Source organism: Phyllostomus discolor, chromosome 6 (assembly GCF_004126475.2).
Source record: "Phyllostomus discolor isolate MPI-MPIP mPhyDis1 chromosome 6, mPhyDis1.pri.v3, whole genome shotgun sequence".
Lineage (NCBI taxonomy): Eukaryota > Metazoa > Chordata > Mammalia > Chiroptera > Phyllostomidae > Phyllostomus > Phyllostomus discolor.
The window spans coordinates 74,866,053-74,882,836 of NC_040908.2; the positions used below are offsets into that span (position 1 = coordinate 74,866,053).

General features: G+C 38.1%; 1 protein-coding gene across 3 annotated transcripts in view; it reads right to left on the bottom strand.

Moving 5' to 3' along the window:
- Positions 1-1,893: 1,893 nt before the first annotated feature.
- Positions 1,894-16,784, bottom strand: part of IL1R2 (interleukin 1 receptor type 2) — a 32,975-nt gene continuing 18,084 nt past the window's right edge. For all 3 annotated transcript variants that reach the window (XM_036028359.1, XM_036028360.1, XM_028516617.2), the window contains 6 exons: positions 12,971-13,151; positions 9,698-9,872; positions 7,580-7,642; positions 5,681-5,816; positions 4,014-4,156; positions 1,894-2,087 (listed from right to left, as the gene is read on the bottom strand). In XM_036028359.1, coding sequence (XP_035884252.1) covers positions 1,906-2,087; positions 4,014-4,156; positions 5,681-5,816; positions 7,580-7,642; positions 9,698-9,872; positions 12,971-13,151 — 880 coding nt within the window. In that variant the 3' untranslated portion in view covers positions 1,894-1,905. The remainder of the gene's footprint in view (positions 2,088-4,013; positions 4,157-5,680; positions 5,817-7,579; positions 7,643-9,697; positions 9,873-12,970; positions 13,152-16,784) is intronic.

Below are 16,784 nucleotides of genomic sequence, written 5' to 3' on the forward strand. Positions count from 1 at the left end.
CTCTGAGAGAGAGAGGGGATGAGAGGGCCAGAGGGCTCAGTCCCTGCCTGAACAAGCTTTTATTGCTTCTCTGGGTACATTACATGGAGGGTAGTCCTCATTTACAATGCACCAGTTCACTGCAGGGAATTACCTTTTATAAATAACAAAGGAAAGAATGTTGCTAACTACTTCAAAGAGAAGGATATTGCAGATCAGGGGGAAAAAAGGTTGAACTGGATATACTCCATACTTGGGAGGTTTAGCACAGACTTTAGGAAGTTGCAGTAAGTCCTTGCTGCCCCAATTCAGGGTGAGGGAATTTTAGCAAAAGCAAGTCTCATAGCAGTCTCGGTACAATGCAAGCCTGATTCCCCACAGGAAAACCTACCCATGGTGTGGTCCTGTGTGCCACTCGCTCCCCACTGGTTTTCCAACTGGAGGCTGAGCTACAATTCCATGCCATGTGAAGTGGTTCCCTACACTGAACTTCCTCAAAAAAATTAAAAATGGAACTACCTTTTTACCCAGAGATTTCATTGCTGGGAATATACTCTAAGAATCCTAAAACGCCAATTCAAAAAACTTATGCAACCCTATGTTCATAGCAGTACTATTTACAATAGCCAAGAGTTGGAAACAACCTAAGTGTCTATCTGTAGACGAGTGGATTAAAAACTGTGGTATATCTACACAGTAGAATACTACAAAGTAGAAAGAAAGAACTCCTACTTTTTGCAACAGCATGGGTGGAACTGGAGACTATTATGCTAAGTGAAATAAGTCAGTCAATGAAAGACAAATACCATATGATCTCACTTATAACAGGAAATCTAGTGAACAAAATAAACTAATCAGAAAAATAGAACCGGAGATACAGAATCATGGAATAGACTGACAGTGGCAAGAGGGGAGGGAAGAGGTGGGGACTATTTGAAAGAAGGTGAAGGTATTAGTCAAAGAACATATATGAAGGACCCATGGACATGGACAATGGTGTGGAGATTGCTTATGGAAGTGAAGCTGGATGAGGGGGACTAAGGGAGAAAAATTGGGACAACTGTAACAGCATAAACAATAATAAAAAAAGGTCTGGTGGTGATAAGAGCTAATAATACAAAACAGAGTGAGGGGGTATGAGGATGGAAAAAAGGTGCTATTTAGAAGGGTTTCTGGGAAGATCATATTGGAACAAATACTTGAATGGGTGAAGGAGTAAATCATGCTAATTTTCCTGCAATTTGATTTTTCTAATAGTTTAATTGGGAATTTTTTTGGTATATGAGAAAAGAGGTTCTGACTCTTTTTTCTTAATGTATATCTAATTATTTCAATATTGCCTTCCTTTCTCTTGATTTTCAGAAGCTTTGTTATGAGATTGAGTCTCTTTCTCAGTTCACTAATATGTTCTAACACGTATTTTTCTGACAGATTACTCTATTTTAATTGCTATTTTTGGGATCATCCTTTTAGAAAAATTCACCAGTTCTTGCTGATTCTCCTTCTTTAGCATTTCTAAACCATCTTTCTCAGTGTCAAACTGAATTCCATCTTCCTGAAGGGGCAAATTATGTCTTAACTGTCCTTGCATCTATATTTCCAGCAGAGCAGAGCCAAAATAGACTTTAATACATTTTTGTTAAATGATGAATAAGTGAATTTCAAATTCATTTAGATGTTTTTAACTCTCTTCAGGTCTGATGTTGCCTCACACTTTTAAACAGGTCACAAGTGCCAGAGGGTCACTCACCAACCCACATTTTCTCCTGTCATTCAGTTTTAAAATAAACTTCACATGAATACTTCAGTCATTTGCTATAAACCCACTATAAACATAGCAGCTTTGTTAAACAAATAAGGGAAAGAACAAGGTCCCTCAAAAAGGCACAGCCACTTTCATAAATAAGGATATCATTTGTACTTGAATTATTTTATTTCCTTTATTTTACTTGGATAGGATTGAAAATCCTGATGACTAGTCTTTAATGCAGTCAGACCATATGCTTTTCCAGTTCTGAGTTTATACTGTCTGTGTATCCACATTCCTCCCAAAAGCAAGAAGACCAGTGAAAGGGGAGCCAGCACAATCCCCCAGGAGAACGTGGCCACTGTAAAAAGAACAGAGTCATATCAGGGGTGAAACATTCTCTCACTACCAAATAGGATGGTGTAGTGCAGGTTTAGAGGGAAGAAAGCCATTGGAGTTTGTTTTTCTTAATAAATGTGCATTGATTTTCAGAATGTGTCCCTGACACCAAGATAGAGGACACTTGTTTATTGATTTATTGACACTATGAACACCAGACCATACAGGGCACTCCTCAAGAGAATGCTATTTGTGGCATTAGGGAAACAAGCAGAGTAGGACACTTCATCAAAAAGAAACAAGGCAGAGTGGAGGGCAGGTGTTGAGGGTCTAATTTTGTTTCACCCACTGAATAAATAGTGTGCAGTTAGATGTCATCTGGTTAGGTCTCAACCAGCCAACTGTGACATGGCCAGAGCACGGATGTCATGAGGTTTCAATAAAGTTACAGAAGAAAGAAAAATCAACTTTGAAAAATAAAGTTTCAGGCATCAAGATGATTGCTTGGAACCAGCTGTTTTATATTCTACTCCTTGGGCTTCCTTGTGTTGTGAAAATATAGGAAGTGACTAAGAATAAAAAGTTAACAAGTAAACACAAGAATATGAGTGTCATCAGACACATTGATGATGAGGCCGCAATTCCACATGCTGAAGCTACTGTTTATCATAGTCTGTCTAGGCATCCAGGAACCAACGCAATCTCAGATTATTTTCTCCATGTGATTCTTACCCCCTAAAATCCAACAAGGCTTTAAATGAGTGATGTTTTCATTTTCTGAGCACCTCTCCATCCTCTGCCATCAGTCATGGCCAGTTCAGCAACAAGAATAGGCTCACGTTATAGCAATATTTAAAGGTTCCCAGCATCAGGACCAGACAACCACAGGTTCCTTCAGGTTGCTAATCTAAACCACAGCAGTAGATTCTGCATTCTGTGGAATCCTCCATTTCCAAGTCTAAACTACCACCAACACTCTCACGGAAATGATCTGAAATATCAGCCTTTATGTATATGTCTGAGGATAATGGCACTCAAATTTTAATATAAAAGGGCCTGTTCAGTTGTGATTTTTGGTCTTACCCCAGGAGAATTTGACTGGGTAGCTCTGGGGTGAGCCCAGGGACCTATATTTTTAACAAGTGGCTCAAGTGAGCAAAGCTGTGGCATATAGACTTTTCTTTTTGGAGAAAAGTTATGTCATGTCATTCTCTGACTTCAGATTATCCAAATCCCCAACTTTCTAATTAGAAATGTGTCTGCAGCTGCTTCCCCAGCAAACATAGAGACTATGAAGCAATTTGTGTTTATCTGATTGCAGCAAACTGCTTGGAAGGCATGATGAGATTACAGCTGGGGATGACTTTGACTTGTTCCTTATTATCTGGGGCTGCCAACAGACAACATTACCTGTGTCTCCCTTTCCTGCTAAGTGCTAAACTAAGTAGTCAATTGGTCAGAATGATAATGTGGGTTTTTCTTTTCTTCTTTCTAAAAATATTTTCACTTTATTTCCTGTTAACTGATGACTTGAACCCTAAGCCTACCCAGAGCCTTGGATATCTCCCAGTCCCTGGCTCTTGGACGATAAAGTTTCTCAACTTCAGGATAAAAAATGTCCCACCTTTGTCAAGGGGTTGTAAGAGACAGCTAGTCCTGCTGAGAACCACAAGAGAACACAAGGTTTCTTAGAGTTTATTGCAGAACCACTTTATCTCTTTTCCAAAATTGTTTGCTATTTAAATTTTTTAAATATAATCTCCCAAAGCCAGTCTTCACCTTACAAAAAAAGCCATAAAATATTAGAGATTTGTTCTCAGTGCTCTATGGACAGGAAACATGAGGGACTTGGTAGGTGACCAGGTAGATCAGGAGATCAGGTAGCCTTGCCTGACATCCACAGAACATTCAACATGTTTTTTTCCTTCAAAGTCTCCAAAACACATACCTTCTTTGACTGTCGTATGTAGCATCTGAAAACTCAGTGTGTTACGAACAACACACTTAAAATCCATAGTCAAATCCTCTCTTATGACTGGATCAAAAATCAATGACACTTCAATGTAGTTCTCATTATTTTCTGAGTAGTCCCTGAGTGAGAAAATATTTACTTAAACATGGCATGTAAGTTCAAGCTTGTCTTTACAATGTAGACATTCAAGCATTCTCAGTGAGGAGGATCCATTGTGCTTACATTGGATTTAATATTGCTTACTTAATTGTGCTTACATTGTATATTGATTTCAAGATTAAGAATGTTAGGAGCACTTGCTATTATATTTGTTACTTATTTGGGAGAATTCAAAGCCTCTCTCTGAATGTAGGAGTGACACTGATGTCGGTTGCTGCTGTAGGACACTTGTTATAAAGAGAACTTACAGGAGCCAATTTTCTTTGAACAATGGAAACTTCATTTTTTAAAAGCCACTAATGTACAAAGAATCAGAAGTGGGAATAGAAATGTCTTATTTGGGGAAACTTGGCTGTATCACCCACAAATCATTTGCATACTGAAAGGTCCGGGAGATTCCAGGAATCTAGTTTTCAACAGTGTTCCCTCCTCTCATTTCTACTGCCAAGTCTCACTCTGGAAACTCAAGTTCAGAGTTGAGGGCTGCAGACAGTCTGGGGAGGATGACTCTAGTCAGCATAACTACCATTTGTAATGCTACAGGAATCTGAAGGTGATTAACTATCTACTAGTGTGAATTAAAATGTTGTTGCTGTGGATCCACAAGGACTTTTTTTTATCTATGGGAGAAAGATAGGCAGGCTCCTTTAGTAAATGGGTAGTGTGAGTAAGCTGAATGCTAATTATGAAATAAGAACTTGCAAGCAAACAATTGTGCTAACCAAACATAATTTTTATCCACTCAATTGCATCCAGAAAGATCTTTTTTGATAGGTCTTTCAAAAAAGTCAAAAATTTGGCAAGTCTAAGTTCAGGCTAATTCAGGGTATTGAAACTATAATTTTAAAATCTGTACTTTATGATTTGGAACATTGAATGGTCTCTTTTCCTTACACATAAATGGTTCCTATTTATAAGGTCTGACTGTGATACATTCAAAGTGAGAAAATATTTTCTAGAGATGAATGCTTATGAGAACAGAATTATTTCTTACTTTTAATATTAACCTTCCTTTGAGACTGTGGCAGCCCAGAGTTCCCTGAGAAACAGAAGGATCTCTCAGATACTGTGGCTAAGTTTCAGAATCTTTTTTAAGGGTTCATGAAAATTACACTCAAATTGCAGAGTGGGGAATGGAAATGTATTAACTTCAAAGTATTTTAATGGTAAAAATTGAGAAATAAATATTTTATTAACAAGCTGGAAAATGCAACCTCAATGCCAAGTAGCTGACTACAAGTCAACTCTTATATAGAAAGTCTGCTTCCCAAAAACAAATGGTAATTCTTACCAAAACTCAGTTTTTAAAACTCTAAAAGTCCAACAGTTTAGAATAAAAAATTATTTTGAATATGGTATGTGTGTCATATTGAGAGGTTGGATATTACATTATCTACTTTTTTTAAGTGTAAAGCATATGGAGGTCTCCCAACAGCTCTGCCCAAAAGATGCCTCTACGCTGACAAACATCTTCACCCACTTACAGACGCTGCCCCTCACTGACACGGCCGTCCTGGTAGGCACTGTCTATGTTGGTGTTGTTGGCCATCCACCACAGCATGGTGGTTGAGTGTGAGCCAGCTCCCAGAAACACCTTACATGGGATTGTCAGTCTTGACCCTGTGCACAGTAAGACATAGCACATCAAATGTCAGAACCTGGCTGGACACAAGAGTTTTCCCAGCTCCTCATCCATCAGCAGACCTGAGAAGTAGACCCTTACCCGTCTCCTCAAACACCTTTTGTCAGCCAATTCTGTTCTTGAGAGTAAACTTAGTTCCCTCAAAAAATTCCATTCACATAGATCATCAGTAACTACCAAGTGTCTCCAGTTCCTTCAACTGGCCTTCATGGAAAATAAAAACCCAGAGGCAAATGGCTTCTCCAAGGCCAATCAGCTCCTACAGGGCATTCTGAATTCAAGGGCCACCTTCTTTCACAATTTATACTGCCCATCCTACAAATCCAGATTAACATATGGATTCTTTCTCTTTGCCCATTGCTGGCTTCAGCCCTCCCATTTCCTCTGGGAACTCTCCTTCTGAGGTTATGTTCATTTAGAATTAACCCTTGAAAAGCCACTTTTAAAGTGGTATTTTATAGGAATGGTGCTTTCTACAGTTGCACAATGTAATGTGCACTGGATGCCTGAGACTCAGTCACTATAACTTACATGTTTTAAGTCACCAAAAGGAGAAGGAGGAGAAAATGAACAAATCTTTCCGACTTATTTCTTCCTTGTGGGTGCTATGCCTCCCTGTGCTGTGTCTTGTATGGCACCTCTCCCCGCCTCAAGCTCAGAATGCCAGCCTTTCTCCCTGCTTCACCACCCCAATGATCTGAAAATTTCTCAGCCAAAATCAGCCCATTAAATCTTGCTCATATGACTCTGCCACACACATCAGTGTCTTCCAAGCAAGGTGCAGGAAACTCAGCTCCCTCCACCTGGCTGAGAACACTGAGAAGTTCTCTATGGCCACCAGTTAAAATGTTAAACATAAGCCCAACACCAAACAAAAGAAATTGAGAGGGGCCAGGGGGATATGAAGGATGACAGGACTCTGCAGCTAGGGTTTAATAAATGAGCATAAACCTACAAAACCACTATATAAAAGCAAACACAGAAAAAGGTACAGGCTTCACAGACACACAGGCCTGAGTCCGAACCCCAGCCTGACCCAGGTGTAGCTTTTGACATTTTTTGTACCACTGTGATTCCCTGGACAGCTTTTCCTTCTGGAGAATGGCAGAAATAAAACATTTCTACAGCACTGATGCTGGGAATAAGGACAACACACCAAACACACTATTGCTCAGTAAGGAGGTGTATGCTGGCTCAGACTGCTTGCACCAAAATGGGGTGAAAAAAGGAAAACCCTGTCAATCACTTTCATTATCCCGCCAGCTGACCACCAATTTTGGCAATAGGAAATGGCCTCTGAGGGGCCAGCTTTGACTGGGTCAGCCTCGTTTTACAAATGCAGTCTTAGGGAAATGCTGAGCATCAGCCACATTGCAGTAAAGTGAATTATTTTAAATATACTGCAGGTACTGGCTCTGTCAGAGAATCATGCCATTCACCCTTTTCCACCATTAATCACTGCTCAAAATGTTCAGATTTTTTTACATTTAGATTTTTGTAAGTAGGGTTTTCATGGATTAAATATACCTGTTTCAAACAATGCTATTTCTAACAACGTTTGACACAGAGAAATGTTCTCTCACATTTGTCACTCCAGCCCCTCATCATGGGGTTTCAGGGTCTCTAGCCAGGCACACTGTACACAAAGGGACAGGTGTAGTCAGTAGACACAGGGGTCCCAGGGCCCCAGGCTTTGACATTGCAGGCACCCCTGGGGGCTGTACATCCTTGCAAGTCTTACCCAAAGAAGTCAGTATGGTCTGGTGGGGGGAGATAATCACAGGAATCGTCTCCTCTTCTTTTTCTGAGATAAATATACAGAAAAGAGATTCAATTAGGAAAGACTTCCTTTCAAGCTGAAATTCAGTTTCATTGTGTAGCTAATTAAGTTATTCCTGACACTATGGCCAGCCATTGTGGGATTTGACCTTTGTCTGGCAAAGGAAACAGGCTCTCTACAAAATTGAGCATCCTTGGTCAACGCCTTTCCCAGAAAAGAGATTACTAGAAGAATCTCTCTCTTACAAATACATTCCACTAACAGATGTTCTTCATTTTGTGATAAACAATTAACCATTTCCCTCCCTGTCTTCCTGAATGAATTCTTAAAAGTAATGTTCATAATGTTCACAGGATAGGTTTTACCCCATGGTCAACTTGCCCTAAAATATGCCCCTCCACCCCATCCTCACCTCCCCAAATGCCTGCCACAGAATACTGGAGAGTTACCTCAAAAAAAAAGAAACACATAGGTTTGGGGACCACATGTATGTAGTGCTAATACCATGTTGAGTGATAGATTGACTCAGGTTGGCCAATGAGACTTATTAATTGAGGAGATAATTCTTTAGGGAGGCAAAGGTGGATCTCCTAGGAATAAGAACCCAGAGCACCAAGAGGCAGGTCTCCCAGCAGCTTGAAGAAACTGAGCATCTGAATTGGAGTAAGAAGAACAGCTTGGGGGTGGAGAAAGGGCTGTCTATCTTACATCTACCTACTCCATCCACACTTCATCCACTAAGGGCATTTTGAAATCCTAACATGGGTAAACATTAGGCAGAATCACAGTAAAGTTCAAAGTGCAGGTGGCTTCCCAACTGTCACCAGGAACCTTTCCCTCCCCTCACAGTCACATGGCTGCAACTCACAGGCTTGGGTAACAGATAGGGGAGACAGAAGCTTCAGGGACTTATACACCAGTGGGTCATAGCATCACCTTGGGGATGTTCTTTGCTCCTCTAGCTCCTGTTTCTAGGTCAGTAGATCAGGGATGGGGTCTGAGATTTTGCATATTTAACCACTACCCAGGTAATGAGGCTGCTGTCCTCACTTCCAGAACTGCTAAAATAGTGTGATCATAATGCAGGATAATATGTAGGTTTACTGCCCTCTAGTGTTCCTGTGCAGTATCACATGAACAGTATACAACCCCTTCAAAGACAAAGGAGTCTCCTGTTCCCCTGTGGGGGAAGGAGTTGAGATGAATGAATGCTCACAAGACAGAAAAAGAAATATAATCTAGCAATTTGACTTCATGGGAGACATGATTTTCCCTTTAGCAAAACTGAATCTCTGGATTCAGTGAGAAAAAAAGTTAGTCTCTTCCCCTCATAGACCAAGTATTTAATCTTAATATATTTCCAACAGTCTCTGAAATGCCCTTAAAAGACTCTAATTGTGTAATTCTTTAGTATATAAAATAAATAAAAGCAGTTTATTCTCCAGGGCAGAGCTAAGGACTTAAACATTTTTTACCTTTGCCATCAAGCTTGATGTCCAGCATGTAGGAGGTATGGAGTAAATGTTAAACAAATATTAAGTACTAATCAATACTATTCACAATATTATTTTAAAGTAGAGCTCATTTAAACCAATAAGAGCACTCACTATTTGAAATCCTGCTTTCAAGAGCAATTAGATATGCTTTGGGGAACAAAACATGAGACAATTTCCACTAGATATGCCATTGCATAGCCTTCTAACTGAAAAATCCAATAAAAACCCAGTATCTTAGAGTTATACATAAAGTTATGGCAACCATGTTCTGATGGCTGGCCCAGGAGGTGCAAGCCTTCCAAAAGGATCTTCCAAGTGAACCATTGTTTGGTCCCCTCTAGTGGTGTGTTTTAGCCTCAGACTTGGAATCCAGGGATTTAGCTTTCCTCAAAATAACACCCTGCTTTCTACATTTCAAGGTGTCACACATATGTCTTATTAGTCCGATATTTTAAGATGGCTGACGTATTTGTTTTCCTTTCATACCAAAGACATTCAAGGAATTCTTTGTGAGCCATAATTTGTTCTTTGTATGCTTGTTATTCAACCAGGGTGGAGAGATACCTTGATGGCAAGCACTTACTGTTGATACGTAGTTTGATATTCCTAGTTATGTTGTATGACATGCCTTGGTGGGCAAACATCATGACACAGCTGTAATAGCCTGCGTCCTCCACAGACACGTTGTGTATGAGTAAGCGAGTAGTTCCCCTCACACTCAGAAACTTCTCGTTGTCTGGATCCAAAAGGACAGAATCCTTAGGGAAAATGTTTTTCAAAATTACACTGTATACTAATTTTTATCTCAAAAGCTATGAATAGTATCAATATTATCAATCAATGTTGAATTTGCAACCCAAGAATTGCCCTGTTATTTCTTTGCAAATGTTACACTTTGGACATAATTTTAACTCTGTTTTTAGGAGAGAGAACCTGTTGACATATAAAACAAAGTTGCTGGATTTGTTTAACCACAATGCTTAAAACACATTTGCTTAAGCACAATGGGGAAACAAAAGAAACTCTTCTTTGACAATGTAGACTTTTAAAAATACAAATATAATAATGGCCTAATAGCTGCCTATAGACTTCAGGAAACCCCCCCAGGGAAGAGTACTATTATATAGTTATGGTGACTTGGAAAACAATGTTCAAAAGTGATAATGTTGCTATAATTGCTTTAAAAATCATTTAAATTTAAGGAGTTGATAGAGATATAGACAAAGTTCTAGAAAAAAACTAAATGTGAGAAACGAGTTCACATTTTTCATATGGACAAAAGATATTGTGGGTTCTGCAGAATTCCAACACTTAGGAGCAAGGTCTCCAATAACACAGAAAAAGCTGAATGGGATTTTAAAGACATCCTAATGAGAACAGATTGTTCTCAGGAACAGTTCTTTCAAAGCCATGATGCTCAAAAGCTTGCAACGGTCAGGTGTAGCCTGAATCATTTCAGATTCTTACTCTGAATAGAAACATAGACATAACTAGAAGAGTTTGTTCACCATGTGGCTCATAAAATATTACTTTTCAATATATTTAAAATGAGAAATGTAAATGTTCCTATCACAAGTGGTCAAATATGAAAAAAGCCAAAAACGGCTAAGCACCACAGTTCTGCCAAGGCCCTCAGCCACCAGGGCTGCCCTGCTTGGCAGTGCTTGTGTGGAGCCTCCTGGGGTAGAATTTTGGCTTCACCAACTAGCTGCTGTGTGACCTTGGGCAAGTTCCTTACATTTGTGTATCTCTGTTTCCTAATCTGTAAAATACAGATATTAACAGTGTCTGCTTCACTGGGTTACATATTAGCAAGTTTAGGACAGAACTGTGTACAGTACAAGCTCAATAATGATTAGCTTTCTTAGTAAGGGAACAAATATTACAAAGTATATCATTGTGATATCCTGTCCACCCATACGTATCGAGCTCCATTTTATATGACAAGCCCTGTACTACGTGCTCCACACATAGTACTTCCACTTAGCGTTTCAAATAATTTGAGGCAGTAGGAATGACTAATTGCCACTTTGCAGAAGAAGCAGGTTCAAAGGATGAAATAACTTGGCCAATGCTACACAATTGCTGAATGAAAAAAAAGGGGTTGTAATCTCACACTGGTCAACTTCAGAACCTGTGCTCTTTTCTCCACAGGTACAACCTCTTACTTGTCCTATTTATACTCTTCCTAAACCAAAAAAGAATTAATTGCTTAATTGGACTGGCTACTTTATAGAAGCTGGCCACTTTCTTCTACTTCAAAAAAATCATTTAAAATTTTTCAGTATTCATTGATATCCTATGAAGTAATAAGACCAGTCAACTAGTTAAACCTATTCTTTTTTTCTGAAAAGGCACATTTTGAAAATTATGAAAAAATTATAGATAATGTTGATTGAGACTATACTAGAAAATTAGGTTTATATAGATTGAGTGCAGATTAAAGAATAATACATATATTTCTTAAGTAAAAGGAAGTTCCTCACTTCTCCCTTTACACTACAGAAATACCTTCAATGTTTTTGCTGATTAGCAAAGTAGTACAACTAGAAAAAAATATGTAACACTGACTTATAAAAACTAGAAAGTGAACCCTTTATCTTCAAAACATCTATTATTATTTCAGTGTATATACCTCCAGATTTTTAAATATATTAAACCATATTTTTATATAACTAGGAAATACAACATATAACCTTTAAAGCCTTTTAACTATAACAATATTGCATTTTTCTTCTATGTTAATATATATATAATAATCTCATCTTTCTAAATGCTATAGCTATGTGATATTTCATTGTTATTATGAGAGAAAATTAGTTTAATTCCTAACACTGAACATTTTTTTAAATTACCACTGAGGATATGCTTATTGATTTTAGAGAGAGGAAAGGAGATAGAGAAACATCTACAGTTGCCTCCTATATATACCCCAACTAGTGATTGAATCCACAACCTTTTGGTGTAAGGGGAGGATGCTCCAACCGAGTCACCACTAAGAGCAAACATTTTCCTGTTTCTAGCATCTTATTATAAACAATGATTCAGTAACTATGTTAGTAAATAATGTTATATATACTTGTCTCATTATTTCCATGTATGTTTTTTAAATGGACCTAATTCCTGATTAAAGGGTTAATTTCTATCAATGATTAAACAAATAACTCTACTTTCTAATATCAGTCTATTCTATATCAAGTAATTTTTTCTGTGAAGGGCCAGACAGTAAGTATTTTAAGCCTACAATCCACTTTAGGCCATTGCAATGTGAAAGCATGAAAACAAATGAGTGTTGCCATGTCCTAGTAAAACTTTATTTATGAACACTGAAATCTGAGCTTTATATCATTTCACATGTCATATAGTAGTATTCTTCTTCTAATTATTTTTAACCATTTAAAAAAGTAAAAATTAGCCTTTGCTTGCAAAACAGGTGGTGGATCAATTTGGCCCTACCTAGTCTACCTACGTGATCTGATGATAGTATTTATTCAACCAGGCAATTGAAGAAATTGTGTTTCTATTTACTCCTTTAACCCAAAAGTGATATGTGTATAAAGTTGTTAAATAAGCCAACAATTGTTTTCTAAATGTTAACAGACAAATAGAGTAAAAGTTATCTACTTCAGCTGTTATTTACTCTGGATTCATTTCATATTCTCATCTCACTATTGTTAGGATCCTTACCCAACCCACATAAGGATTAAAAGAACATATTTATCATGGCTCTTTTTTAACTAACTAGTTTAAAAAAACAAAATTATAAAAGCAAATGTTATTTTCAGAATGGACATTTTATATCATTCCTATGGGCAGTAAAATACATTTTATTAACTGCCAATTTTTAAAAATGTACCTTGTACCATTGAATCTTCATGTCAGTTTTGTTGCGGGTGAATTCACTCAGTTCAGGACAAACTAATGACCCAGAGGTTGAGAAGGTTAGAATTTGTGGATATGAGATGACAGGCAGGGAAACTTCTGTCTTCCCAAAAACCCTGAGCTCAATGGACATTTCATCACAGTAAGAAGTGTTTCTAATTTGAAAGAGAAAAGAAAAGCAATAAATGGCAAGGCAAATAAAAGTAAAACTAAATAAAATTAAAAACAATTTCCTACTCTCATTAAATTCTGCATTCTGCATTTTCTTAATTAGTACTGCAGCAATTCTGTCCATGATCCTTTTGAATGCTTAGGAGACAAAAGAAAGCACCACATCATAAATGTTATACAGAATGGTTATATCCTGTGTTTTTCCCAAAGGACCCTTTACAAGCCTGATTTCAACACCATCTGGGGCACTGAGAAATCCCCAAGGCCTAAACCCTTCCAGTTTCTGGGGCTCTTTGAGTAAATGCACCAACTTCTTGGTCCAGGGAACCATATACAAATGAAGAAATTGTTTTGTAAAAGCTACTGTCTCCATAGAAATAAAATTCCCTTTACTTCTTTGGGGAATCATTTAGTAACTGAAGTTTAATTTCAGAAAATTGATGAAAATTTTGTATAAAATCTATAAAAGATTTTTGCAATACTGCTTGGGGAAAATTAACTTGATAAGTTAGTTTAGATTTTAGCTTTGGGGTGTTGGGCTACCTATAATTTCAAAATCATATTTCTATCAAGATACTAGAAGTGGGTAAACAGTATAAGTAATGAAGGGAAGGACAAAGGAGATTAGTTAAAACTAATTTTTAAGTAGAAAACCATAAAATATATTATCTCACTAAGTTTCTAGCTATCTAAGAAGCATAGGACATCAACAGAGACAATGAGAAAGTATGTTGAGGGATGGGGAGACTAGCACTGCAAAAAGGAAAATAATCAGTGCCCAAAGAAGAAGCAAAATTTGGAACTTCTGGTCAAGGTGGAGGCATAAGTAGATACACTTGGCCTCCTCGTACAATCAAAAGAAGGATAACAACAAATTAAAAAAAAAAACACACAACTGCCAGAAAATTGAACTGTACGGAAGTCCAACAATCAAGGAGTTAAAGAAACATTCATCCAGACCAGTAGGAGGGGTGGAGACAAACAGTGGGGCAGAGAGGACCAGAAGCCAGGCAGCTGCTGGCAGACCAGGTAATCAAGGCAGCAGTTGGTGGAACAGATGGTCCCACATTCACTTGCAGATAAAAACCAGGAGCAACAACTGGGGAGTGAGTAATCCCAGCCCAAGACAGACTGTGCAACCCAGGGTTCCAGTGCTGGGGAAAATATAGCCTCATAACCTCTGGCTGTAAAAACCTGTGAGGGTTATGATGGTGGAAGAAACTGCCAGTCTCTCAGGAGAGTCTGCTGGAGGTGGCCAAAGAGTCCTAGAATGTACACAAGCCCATACACCCAGGAATTAGCACCAGGACAACACCTGGAAGGGTGCCATTCACTTGAAGGAAGCGGGGGAAGTGACTGAAAATGGAACGAGAGCAGAGCAAGCAACATTGTTCCCTCTCTGACCCCTCCACCACATCCAGCACCACAAGCAATGAAGTGTGTTGCCCTGCTCTGGCGAATACCCAAGGCTTTGCCCCTTACAATGTAACAGGTGTGCCAAGACAAAGAAATATTGTACAAGTGAAAGAGCAGATCAAAACTCAAATAAAAGAACTAAGCAATGAAGAGATAGCAACCTATCAAATGCAGACTTCAAAACACTAGTAATCAGAATGCTCACAGAAATGACTGAGTATTGTCACAAAATAAAGGAAGAAGTGAAAGCTATACAAAGTGAAATAAAGGAAAATCCACAGGAAACCAACAGTGAAGGAAAGGAAACCGTGCCTCAAATCAACCATTTGGAACAAATGGAAGAAATACACATTCAACCAGAAAAGAATAAACAAGAATTCCAAAAATGAGGAGTTGCTTAGGAACCTCTGGGACAACTTTAAACATACCAACATCTGAATCACAGGGGTGCCAGAAGGAGAAGAGGAAGAGCAACAAATTGAAAACTTATTTGAAAGTATAATGAGAGAAAACTTCCCCAATCTGAAGAAGGAAATAGATGTACAAGTCCAGGAAGATCAGAGAGTCCCAAACAAGTTGGACCCAAAGAGGAACACATCAAGACACATCATAATTAAAATACCAAAGGTTAAGATAAAGAGGGAATCTTAAAAGCAGCAATAGAAAAGGAGAGAGTTACCTTACCTACAAAGGAGTTCCCATCAGACTGTCAGCTGATTTCTCAAAAGAAACCTTGCAGGCAAGAAGGGGCTGGAAAGGAGTATTCCAAGTCATGAAAGGCAAAGACCTACATCGAAGATTGCTCTATCCAGCAAAGCTATCATTTAGAAGTGAAGGGCAGATAAAGTGCTTTCCAGATAAAGTCAAGTTAAAGGAGTTCATCATCAAACGAAGCCCTTATTATATGAAGTGTTAAAGGGACTTATCTAAGAAAAAGAAGAAAATCAAAACTATGAACAGTAAAATGACAACAAACACAACTATCAACAACTGAACCTAACAAAACACAGAAACAAAAAGAAAAAGCAAGCAAACAATTAGAACAGGAACAGAATCATAGAAATGGAGATCACGTGGAAGTTTATCAGCAGAGAGGAGGAAGGTGAAGAAGGGGGAAAAGGTACAGGGAATAAGAAGTATAATTGGTAGGTACAAAATAGACAGGGGGAAGTTAAGAATAGTATAGGAAATGGAGAAGCCAAAGAATTTATATGTACAACCCATGGACATGAACTAAGGGGGTATTGCTGGAGGGAATAGTGATACCCTATTGTCCATGGGGAAGAGGGTAACAAAGGGGAGAAAAAAGTGGGATAACTGTAATAGCATCATCAATAAAATATACTAAAAATATTTGAAAAATATCATTTGAAAGAAATATGTGATAAAATCTTACTATCTGAAAGTTAAAAGAATTCAAGTATATAAGACAATATTATATTACACTCATATTTGTTTTATAAATAGAAAAAAAGATGAACAGACATTTTATGCACAAAGAAATATAAAAAGTTAACTGTCACCTTGAAAAATGCAAGTTGGGAAAATATGAATGAAGACAAATCTATAGAACAATGTACATCTGTGAGTAATCTACCCAGCAGTTCTTCCAGGTAAGGAGGCAGGTGAGGAGCCAGTCCTGTGCTGGTGCTCTACATACTTTATTTCATTTATTCTCCAACACTATGAGTTAGGAATTATTATCATATCGTTTTTAGATGAGGAATAATAGGTATACATAAATTAAGTAATTTTCTCAGGCTTCATAGCTACTAAGATGTCAAACCAAGGTTAGAAACCCAGGATGGCCCTGAGAAAACCCTTAAATTAGGACAGTATCTCCAGAAACCAAGCTTACTAGACAGAAACAAAGAGACTAGACTCATTGAAAGTTATTCACATTATTGATCTGATAATTCCCCTTGAGGAAGATACTCCATGAAAATAACCCAATAGAGAGAGAGGTTGAGGAGTAATTTGATCTCCACTCATATTCCTCATGTAGTTTTGTATACCCTCAGCAAAAAGGTAATAGTCATTTATATTGTTCACTACATATATCCAGTTCTCCCAATCCTGAACACACAATGGGATTACATGTCCTAGCCCCACTGTGGGAGGGTGCAGTTATAAGACTTCAGTCACTGAGTCATATGTGTATCACTTCTACACCAAAGTTTTAGTAGCCAGAAGAGATTCAG